The sequence below is a fragment of the Sardina pilchardus genome, chromosome 19 (assembly GCF_963854185.1).
Source record: "Sardina pilchardus chromosome 19, fSarPil1.1, whole genome shotgun sequence".
NCBI lineage: Eukaryota > Metazoa > Chordata > Actinopteri > Clupeiformes > Clupeidae > Sardina > Sardina pilchardus.
This window is the reverse complement of record NC_085012.1, coordinates 25849798-25861210: the sequence shown is the minus strand read 5'-3', so window position 1 is coordinate 25861210 and position 11413 is coordinate 25849798. Positions and strand designations below refer to the sequence as shown.

The following is an 11413-nucleotide window of genomic DNA, read 5'->3' as shown; positions in this document are numbered from 1 at the left end:
AGTCCCGAGCTTTTTGGCCAGCAGTTAGCCCTGTGAAGTGAAAAGCACTCCAGCGAGCTACTTTACCAAGCCCCCGTTCTCTCTGGCATTCATATTGTTCCTGAGAGGAAACTCTTTTCTCTCTCTGTGTGTGTGTGTGTGTGTGTGTGTGTGTGTGTGTGTGTGTGTGTGTGTGTGTGTGTGTGTGTGTTTGTGTATGTTTTGCTCACACATCACACGGAGAGACAAGATCCCCAAGCATAGGCAGTAAAACACTGCCATCTAAAGAGCGAAGCTTGATCACTCTGTGGGTGCACTGGTGAGGCATGTAAGGTTCAGTGAACCATACACACACACACACACACACACACACACACACACACACACACACACACACACACACACACACACACAGAGCAGCAGAGGATTTCAAAGCCTGAAAGACATGTCAGTCAGCCTATTTGGTCCTCTCTGAACACCAGTCAAGCTTTTTATGGACGGGTTCAAATTGCTCCTGTTGAAAATGTTTTTGTTTTATTCTGGCTGTTAACTCTAATTGTGCATGACTGTCATTTAAAACACAACAGCGAAGCCAGTCATCATGTGGACAGGCAAAGTGCGGACCAATTACTGTTGCCACCGACTCATTGGGGAATGAGTTAGCACGGCTCCGGATGGAGGCAGGACCAGGGAATGGAATCTGATACGCAGAAGCCATAGAGGTTTCACAGATTATTAAACATGTGTTCCGGGGGGGTTCCGATCGGGATGAACATTTAGCTTCTGGTGTTCTGGCATCCTTTCTTATGTGGGTGAGAGGGCTGAACGGTTTGGAGTTGAGACGCTTTGATAGTCGATAGGCGAAAGGCTGAAGAAGTCGAGGCCGTTGCTCCGGGAGACGCGCAATTTGATGCATCTGACGAAGTGTTGCTCATTAATTAGTTTGGTTTATTTGCTCTGCCGCTGCCTTTACAGGCTGACGGAGCCTTAATGTTGCATCTGTAGATTAACACTCACCAGATGGTGTTTGGTGCGGGGAGAGAGAGAGAGGGAGAGAGAGAGTGAGAGATAGGGAGAGATGGAGAGAGAGAGAGAGTGGTGGGTTTAAATGTGTCCCTGAATTAATCAGAAAGATATATCCGTCTACGACACACACAGCCTCCTCTTGGCTCTGCTCACCTAAATCAGTTGGAGGGTGCAGACATTTCCTGAATCCTGTTGCAGTGGGAACCCTCCCCCCCTCTCCTGTCCAAATCCATACTCTTTCCGATAGGCTTGCAGATTCTGGAGCAGAAGCTGAACCAAAGAACTACCCTTGGAAGAAAACAGAATGACTACTGATGTACCCTACACACACACACACACACACACACACACACACACACACACACACACACACACACATACATACACACATACACATACACAGTTGATGTTCCGATTTCTTCCTTCAACTACTTTCTCTCCTGTGCCTCCTATCTCCAACAATCTGACAGTATGAGAAACGGTAGATGCTATTGGATTATAGTGTGTGCTGTAATTAGTAGATTCTTCTATTATTAAACCCGCACAAGCATATTATTCACTCGTGTGCATACACTGGGCATTCCTTTAATCAATATTGATGTGGTGAGACCAGATGCACGTGCAATGCCCTAGTGAATGGATTGACTCAAAGAGGAAGGCACACTCGCAGCTCCACAGCAATGTTAATGCCGTTATAACCTGAAATCGGTTCATATTGAACTGGCCCATTGAGGTTGAGCGATGCAGTGGTGTGTATGGGCGTGTCTGTCTATATCTCTCATGCCGTCTCGACCGATTGATCAGATCTGGACAAAGGAAAAGCCTCCGATTCATGGATCACACACAGGAGAAGCTGCCGTATAGTGAAGAGAATGGAGAGAGAGATGGAGTGTAAGAGAGAGAGAGAGACTTAGATGGAGAGATGAGAGGGTACGTAAGGAGACGGAGACGGAAAGACGGGGTGGGGAGAGACTCAGAGGAGGCTGGTGGGAAAAGAGAGGGGGAGGAGAGAGAGAAGAGAGAGAGAGAGAGAGATGCTGCAGTGGCTGGGGCAGTGGTCTAGTGGGGGCCCAGGCCATGGGGGCTTTGGGGGCCTGGGGCTACACTGTGCACCATGCTGATAGAGCTCCTGCTTGCTTCAAACACTCCAGCCAGGGAGCGAGGGAGAGGAGCGGAGGGGAGGGGAGAGGAGAGGAGAGGAGGGGAGAGGAGAGGAGAGGAGGGGAGGGGCTGATCCGTTTAGGCATTTAGGGGATTGGCAAGAGTGTTCTCTCTTGCTCTCCCCCTCAATCACTGTGTCTCCATCCCTCCCTCCCTCTCTCCTCTCTTCAGCTCTCTTGCTTGTTCTCCCTAAGTCTCTCTCTCTCCCTTTCCCTCCCTCCCTCTCTCTCCCTCTCTCCCTCTTTCCTTTCCTCCCTCTCTCTCCCTCTCTCCTTTCCTCCCTCTCTCTCCATCTCGGCCTGGCTGTATGACTGTCCTTCCCCCAGCTTTGCCAGCCTCTGCCGGGGTAAACAAATGTGTGTGTGTGTGTGTGCATGTGTGTGTGTGTGTGTGTGCATGTGTGTGTGTGCCTGTGTGCGTGTGTGTGCGTGTGTGCATGTGTGTGCGTGTGTGTGTGTGTGTGTGCATGTGCGTGCGCGTGTGTGTGTGCGTGTGTGTGCGAAGGGGTGGTGGTGTTCTCCTGAGCCACAGTGGCAGCGTGGCAGACAGGTGTTTACAGCAGGAGATTTGTGTCTCCTCCGCAGCCCACAGCCTCTCAGGCAGACGAGGGGAAAAAGAGCCACTGCTCACAGCCCTCTCAGCAGCCACCGCTCCTCAGGATTAGGACTGTGCATCCTGGGAGAGAGAACGGTGCTCACAGCATACAGTACATACTCAACCAGTCCGTGCTACGCACACTCTGCATACTACCCATCAATACTACTGCACTGTTGTCAGTAGCAGAGGGAGTGGTGCGCAAAGCATACTCAACAGTAGTATATTTGGGAAGTAATACTGAAATGTATTAACACTTTAACAATTTATCAGGTATTTTCTATTTTAAGGAGGGCTCTGCATGCATGTTTTGCATCTGTAATTATTTATAATAACATTAAATTGCACATGAGTCAGTGCCTTGCCAGTGTTTTCGTAAAGGACCATCAACCTCCTTTGTAATGAGAAAACACTGGCTCATTATGATTGCTCTATCTGCTATCAGTATTAATAGAGTATACAGTCATTATGTTTGTTGTAGCAACAGCCAATATCTACGTACACACAGTATTAACATAAATGTCTTGTTTGTGACCTGCACATGACTAGCCAAGGACTATAAGAGCATGGCCCTCTGTGATAGGGTTTAAATAAGCATTTGATAAAGTTGATGTCTATAAGCACTTCCTGAGTGCAAGGCACTGCTTGGGGGAGTTTGCCTGTGTTGAGTGAGACTGATTGGAGCTGATGGAATCACCTTCAAGCTCACACACCTACCGCACAGCACTAATGAGGACTAATGGATCCACACACACACACACACACACACACACACACACACACACACACACACACACACACACGCACACTTCTGTCACCTGCACACACCAGCATGGCCGTGAGAGAGAGCGGGTGAGAGAGAGAGAAGAAAGGGGGGAGGAAGAGGGAGAGATAGGAAAGGTGAGAAGAAAAGAAGAAGGGAAAGGGAAGGTGAAAAGGAAGAATTGATGGAGAGAGAAAAGAGAAGGAGCAGAGTGAGAGAGTGAGAAGAGTTGTGGGAGAGCATATGTTTTCTTCAGAGTCTAGGCAAAGAAAGAGAGAGAGAGAGACAAGAAAAAAACCTCTTCCCAGTGTGTGTGTGTGTGTCTGTGTCTGTGTGTGTGTGTGTGTGTGTGTGTGTGTGTGTGCGTGTGCGTGTGTGTGCGCGCCAAGGCCGGCTGTCCCATCACTAATGCCAGCCACTTACTGTCTATTATGTGGGTGACGTGCAGCCAGTGCCCCCGCCTCGCCCCGGGAGATGGTGAGCCTCAAGGAGCGCAAGACCGACTACGAGTCCACTGGCACCAACGCCAGTTACCATGGAAACAAAGGCGAGCACACATCCAGGAAAGACGCCATGGCGGGTAAGCAGCACACGTGTTTGTGTGTGTGTGTGTGTGTGTGTGTGTGGTGTGTGTGTGGGGGGGGGGAGTCATGTGAAGTGTCCTATAGTTGGATCTCAATCTGTCATCAGCCTGTTCCCTTCCTCTTCAGATCTCACACAGCCAGTGCACAGCATAGGGAACTTCACACACAGCTATTGTGAGATAGGGTGTGTGTACTGTAGATGTCGATGCTGGCGTTTGTGACATTGATCATTCACGGCCGATACTTTATTTCTCCGATGCCGAGCGACAGGTTTTCATATTGATGAATTTAAACAAGCCAAAAATAAAAAGTGTGTGTATTAACCCAGGCAGCAGGTGACCTTTTCAGTCAAACTTATTGTCTGCTCGTATATGTTCCCTTCAAACCAACTGACAGCTCGCTCAAGTTCACGCTGTGAACACTGTGACATATTAATTCCCAGAGAAGGCTGTGGCATTTGCTCTCTTCTTTGTTTTTGAGCGTTCACACAGATCTTTCTCTTTCTCTTTTTCCCTCTCTGTCTCTCCTCTTTTCCTCTCTCTCTCTCTCTCTCTTTCTTTCTCTTTCTCTTCTCATCTCACAGTGCAAATCTCCTGTGGAACTTCCACGCTGTACCAGAACGCCTACACAGCTTCTAATGAAGAGATCAAACACAACCAGGTGAGGGGAACAAACAAGCCTTTTATTTCAGCTCGTCCTGACTCCCCACCAAAAACAACGATCACGATCACGATCTCTACACGTCTTGTACTTTTTTTTAAGGCCTGTCTGTGCCCAGCACAGAGGCATTGGAGAATGCATCGAGTTCACATCAATCATCGACTTTTTCGTGTCAAGTTCCGGAAGTATTTTGGGTGATTGTTATCACCCTGCTGAGAAGAATTCATAAAAAAGTTGAAAAAAATGAATACTCAGCAGATGCTATGCACCGTTTATGGCACATTATAAATCCTGTGCTGTTTGTGAGGATTTGCATTTTGTGCGTCGAGGGAGCCCGTAAAAAAGTCCTCGTTAGTAGATAATAAGTGGGCCAACTGTCTGTCTCTGTCTGTTAGTTAAAGGAAAGGGTCAGATGTTGCTCACAAGACTTTATAGATTCAATTACACCAATGAATTCATGGCTCCATATGCCTCCATTCGTTTTTATGAAACATCTGGTGCCAACTCAGTCAAGCTCTCCCTGATTTTTACGTTTTTGGAGCCTGTTTGATTTTGAGTAAGTCTCCACTATCACCCCCCACCCCCTTCCTGCCCCCCACACACACACACACGCACAGAAACACACACACAGACACTCTGTGTTTGGCAACAGTCTAATTCAAGCCCTATAATGACTAACTGATTCAACTAAGATGGCTGTTTCTCTTGGCAGCTGCAGGAGGAGGGAGAGAGGGAGAGAGAGAGAGAGAGGAAGGGAGGAAGGGAGGAAGGGAGGAAGGGAGGGAGGGAGAGAGGAGTGAGGGGTCTTCTCTGATAAGCCCAAGTCTGGCATAGACTCATCTCACAGCTGCCACTGATGCCTCGAGCCCGTCTTGCACTTAACACACATGCACACATACAGCCATCGGATTCTGCTTCCTTTTAGTGGTCTAATTCTGAAAGTTCATTGCGGGTGCTCCAAGTGTCTTAAAAAAAAATGCATTTGCTTAACCAATCAAAAGTGCCCTCTCATTTTTTTGTATATTGATATATGCAAATGCAGCAGATTCTTGTCAGCTTTGAGCATTGATGTATAGTCTTTTAAGTACTCATGGCTACATTGCTATGGCTACTTCCCATACACACCAGAGCCATAGCCGACATTAGAATAGAAACAGACCCACACATTTGACCTCTGACCTCTATGTGTCTCCAGGTTACCGCTGCGCAACCTGCCCCTCAGGAGAGCGTTGTCCGCAAGGACTACGAGACGCTCCCGCCCTTCCAAAACTCCACGCGGAGCTTCGAGGAGGCGTTCCTGGAGGACCAGGTGCACCGCGCCGCACCTGCCGCGGATCTCAGTATGCACCTGGGCCTCAAGTCGACCGGGAACTATGTGGACTTCTACTCCGCCGCCCGGCCCTATAGCGAACTCAACTACGAGACGAGTCACTACCCGGCCTCGCCAGACTCCTGGGTCTAGGGTCTTGGGAGGTTGTGCGTGGGTTTTGTGTGTATGTGTATGTAGTGTGTTTGTGTGGCCAGGGTCGGGGGAATGGTTGTTGAGGGTTCGTGGGTGAGGGACACAAGACTGTCAGCTGAATGGCCGGTCTTGACAGGTGGGGGAAGGGAGGGGGGGTGGCTGACTGTGCATGTGCATGCCACAAAACATCTTTTGTTGAGTTCAGTTTGTTCAAAGCTGGTTTTCCTGGGGTTTGGGCTTCGAGCTACGGTTTAGGAGTCAAGTGATATCAGTGAGTCGAGAATGTGCATGAAGGCAAATAAAGATTTCCAAGAGAGGTGGGGAAAGAGATGAGCAAATGAGAGATAAGAAAAGGCACTTAGCATGAGAGTAGAGTCGTGAGGACATCCCGTTAGCGTAATGAGGATGGAGAGAGGATGACATGATGCTAGTACTGCGGCAGAATAAGCGAGACGAAGCACAAGAGAATGAGTTGTTTACAAGCTTGGTGGGAACAGCTTTTCACCGTTTCTTTCTTTTTTTTGTACACCATTCCTTTGAGAGGTGAATTAAGGCTTCATCTTAAACTGACGGAATGTCAATCTGTACAAGAAGGTTATTCCCCAAGCCTTTTTGCTCTATATTTTTGTCTTTTTAATTTTTGATTTGTACTTTTTTAATTTGTCGATGTAAAGTATTTGGTGTACATTGCAGAGATACAAGTGCATTGTGTATATTACACGGATGCCACTGTCATCCGGTGGCTTTGGACATTGTTTATGGTACAAAAGTAAAGAAAAAAAAGACTTCAGAATATGTATCAATCATCAATGTCCCCTTTCCAGACAAAAAGTATGTTTTAACAGCAAGAAGGACATGCATAGCAGTATTGTTTGTTCTGATAATGTGAGTTTGTGGCAACTAAACAAATGCTTGAAGCAGTTCAGAGACAGTCCAAACAGCATCATTCCACCCTCTTTGTCAATGAAGTGCTTTTTCACTGCCTAAAAAATTAGATGTAGATATTTGAAATAGATCCTATTGATTTTCACTTATATCAGATCTTTTTTTTTTCTTTCTCTATCAAATGATAGTCTTAAAAGATAATGAATACAAATGTTGGTCATCCATATTGGCATAAAAAAAACCTGTCTGTTCCACCAGTATCTCAGTTTTTATGTGCTTACACAAGACAACGACTGACATTGTGCCAAATTTTTTTAAACATCTGGATGAGGACTTTGGAGAGTTGTCGGGGTGATCTGACATTTCCTTTCCACAACTAGGTATACAGTAACCTCTGCACACTGTCACTTCTTTTATTGGTTTAAAATTGTGTTTTAATGCTAAGTATCAGTATGTCTACGCAAACAAAAGGAGAAAAAAAGACAATAACCAGGAGGGCAAAATCTTTAAGAGCTCGATTCCCTCTGAAAGATGTACAGATCTGTCTCTTGTTGTTAGTAAGTGTGTGCTGTATGTTGAAACGTTTTGGAAGAGGTGTCCTTCCCAACAGCCGACTTCTACTGTTTGATTTTCCATGACAAAAACAAAGTGAGGTATTAGACTGCAATGTTAATAGAAAATGAGAATTATATATATAAATACATGCAAATATAAATATATAAATATATTATACAAAATTATACATATATAATTTTTATGTGCAGATGTCAGTGTCACCAGAAGCAAACGAGAAGAAGTAAAAAGAGACTTGTGTAAATGCACTCTGTTTATCTCAATCATTCCAAGCGGGAATAGAAAACCAACACTTGAAGATGTTGACCTCCTGGGTTGAGCTGTGCTGCTTTTTTTGTTGAGCTTCATAGATAATCACTCTGGATTTGGACTCTGTTCTGATGCCAGGACAATAAATAATTCTCAGAAATCTGCATAGCTGTCCTGAGCTGATTGCCATCATACAGAAAACAAAAAATGTGTGAGAATCAACACAACATGTATTGTAAATCTGAACTACAGATATGGGTTACACTTGTAAGAGGATGCGTTACACTTGATATTGTCAACAGAGATAACCGGTATTGGGGTTAACTGCCTCACACCTTTTATGTCTACAGTGTACTATTGGAACCAATCCAAAAGAAACATTTGTGAGTTAATGGTGAGCTTAATGATGAGATGCTTAGCAGTGGCTTGGCACAGAATGTGTATAGCTAAAGAGCCATTTCAAATGCTGTGTTTTTCATGAGAACGCATCATGAATCGCCACTATGTATTTCATTTTTACTTACATGACTTAATTTGTCTTTAAACATCAAAACATTATCACATCTGAAAATATAGCATATGGTCGTATGCTAAATGTTCTAGCTATTTGTTGCAGGATTGATCAACCTGATTCCATCGTTTGAATGGTCCACTGTTTTTATCTTGTTTCTGGTTGGATGAAATAAAGAGGGTAACCTGTAGATATACACACTCTCCCCACCTGGTCTTACTCTTTCTCAAAATGGTCAACAGGAATTGATCATGTCATAAAGTGTGGTTTTACTGTTCTTCTACGGTAAAGCATTTACATATTTAGTTGGCCATTCTAAGGCCTTGGTTCTGAAGCATGCTAGCTCACAAATCCAGCTTGTTGGCACTCTCCATATAAGGATTCCATTCTCTGAACCTGGAAGGAAACGCTTTCAGATTCAACCAGCCTGCCAGCTGACAGTGATCCATCCTGCAACATGAAGATACATTGTTATCCACTCTTCACTCTAAGCACTCCTGATAACTCCCATGCTGCACACACTGTTCACTTATGACTGCAGGGTCACACACATCTCCAGAACCATCATCAAGTTCACTGATTACACCACCATAATGGTCTGCATCACACACGGAGAAGTCTGCCTACAGAGCAGTGGGGGCAATGTTAAGATCATGGTGTCAAGGCAACAAGCTGCAGCTCAATGTTAGTAAAAACTAAGGAGCTGATGGTGGACTACAGGAGGCTGCAGGAGCAATGACATCAGGCACAGCAGTGGAGAGAGTTCCTTGGGATTAACATCAGCGAGGATCTGAGCTGGTCCCACCAGATAGGTGTAGTCACAAAGGCCGCAAGACCAAGGCTCTATTTTCTTCAGCAGCTGTGGTGGTTTGGTTAGGACAGCAGTATGCTGAACAACTTCTACTGAGAGCATCCTGACTGGCAGCATCACAGTATGGTGCAGCAACACCACAAAGCTTTGCAGAGGGTGGTCAGGTCAGCTCAGTACATCACAAGGACTGAGCTACTAACCATCCAGGACCTGTACAGCCAGACGATATAAGAGTATTCAGACCTGTACCACCCGATTCAGAAACAATTATCATCAGGATAATTAGCTGTCATTGACACTTATTCTGACAATATTTCACTATTAAAACAAAATAATACATATTCCATATAATCACCCAACACACTTTAGTGTGTACAGTGGCTTAGTGCCTGCTTATACCCTCTTATATTTTTCTTTTTGCATTAAGACTTATATGACTATTTTTAATATTGTTACTCATTATTTCTATTTAACTAACTCTGTGAAGTTGAGCTGGTGTCTGAGAATTTCATTACTGGTGTATTGATGTGACATCTGTATTAAGTATGCGACAACTTGAACTTGAACTATACCAGCACGGGCTCCACATTCCCTGAAAGGACCAGGGCACAGTGAGGAGGAGCGTGCCACTGTGCCCAACCCTACGGCCGATTTGTGTGAAAGTGGGCATGCTCGGTCCTCTAGCCATACCACTCTCTCACCTAGTCTCTGAAAGTGTTGCCCGCTGCATCTTGATGACACTGGGGAGCGGATGCCTGCAGCCAAACCACACACACACACAGTCGCACAGTATGGTACTGTAGCATTTTATTGGCCCTGGTGTTCAACCTCTGAAAAGGTATATTGTAAAAAGGGATATCTCAGAATTGCCTTTCCATTTAAGGGCATTTGGATTTCTCCCCTACTGCCTCGATCTCTCAGCATACAGTCTTATACTGTTCAAGCTCAGCTAAGAAGCTCGGCATAAGTAACAAAAGACTTTTCAACTGGTATCTACAACATGACATTTCATTTGTTTATACAGTAACTCATTAAACTGATCATTTTAAGAAAGTGTTCTGGGAAGATGGCAGATTTCAATGTCGGTTAACCGCATGAATAGACTTCTGCATTGAACAGGTGTGAATAGAATCTAGAATGTTGCAAATGAATGAATGTCATCTTTTTTTAAAATCTTCAATCAAAAGTACTATGCGGAAAATCCATCTTGTGGATTTGTTCCCATGCCAGAAAAAAATTAAATTGGACAAATGATTTTGAAATAATTTAGCTTGTCAGCTCAGAACTTTGGGAGCACTAACTCAATACTTATTTTTAATTTGTGCCATACAATTGACATAAACACCCAGCTGTTTACTGCAGTGCCAATGTGTGTGTCTTAGTAGATTTTGAGTGGAGAGGTTGATGAATAGAACAGAGAGACCAAAAGCGACACAGGGAAAGACTATCTCTCTAAGCTTGAAGGGGAGATTTCTCACACCTGTCTCATGCCTAACTGCAGTTTTTCAGTTTGCCTGCCATGCAGACTCTCATTCAGTGGCCAAGTAGTGGTACAATTGCACTGGATCTATGTTCCTAATCACCCAATTCCTGCCACTGCCTTGGATGATTATGTATGGTGGTTTTAGTGAAGTTACTTTTTCTGTCGAAGGAACTTTGTGTGGTGTGTGTATGAGAGAATAATCTAATGTGGCATGAAAATGGGTCTTCGGTTTAACAAATGTGATCCATTTGAACTTTGCACAAATAGAGCAGGAAGAGGAACTTTCTTCTCCCTCCTCTCTGGCTAACAGCATGGCTGCATGGCTCATCACAGCTCGGGCCGAGCTGGGGATTTGGCGCCTGATCAATTTCCGATTAGACAACGCACGAATGTAATTCGGCCAAGACACTTCAGACCTCCAAAACAGAATTATTCATGGGGGGAGAACAATCTCATTTGGAGATTTGCTGGAGACATCACATGCCTTATGGCTGTCAGTGTTTGAGATTCGAAGTAATTGTGCGTGTTTGATATTCATTATCATTGTGTAATATCCACGACTATGCTGAGACAAAGAGAAGGCACAACAAGGCTTGCATTTCTAAACATGGCAGGTTGGGGAAAAGGATGGTAATTTCAAGCATCCCTTAATATACTGTATTTATGTTTTTA

General features: G+C 44.9%; 1 protein-coding gene across 1 annotated transcript in view; it reads left to right on the top strand.

Moving 5' to 3' along the window:
• ctnnd2a (catenin (cadherin-associated protein), delta 2a) overlaps nt 1-6323 on the top strand; it is a 272898-nt gene extending 266575 nt beyond the window's left edge. Inside the window, exons 19-21 of the mRNA XM_062521339.1 lie at nt 3972-4103; nt 4691-4767; nt 5963-6323. Coding sequence (XP_062377323.1) covers nt 3972-4103; nt 4691-4767; nt 5963-6229 — 476 coding nt within the window. The 3' untranslated portion in view covers nt 6230-6323. The remainder of the gene's footprint in view (nt 1-3971; nt 4104-4690; nt 4768-5962) is intronic.
• Nucleotides 6324-11413: the final 5090 nt, after the last annotated feature.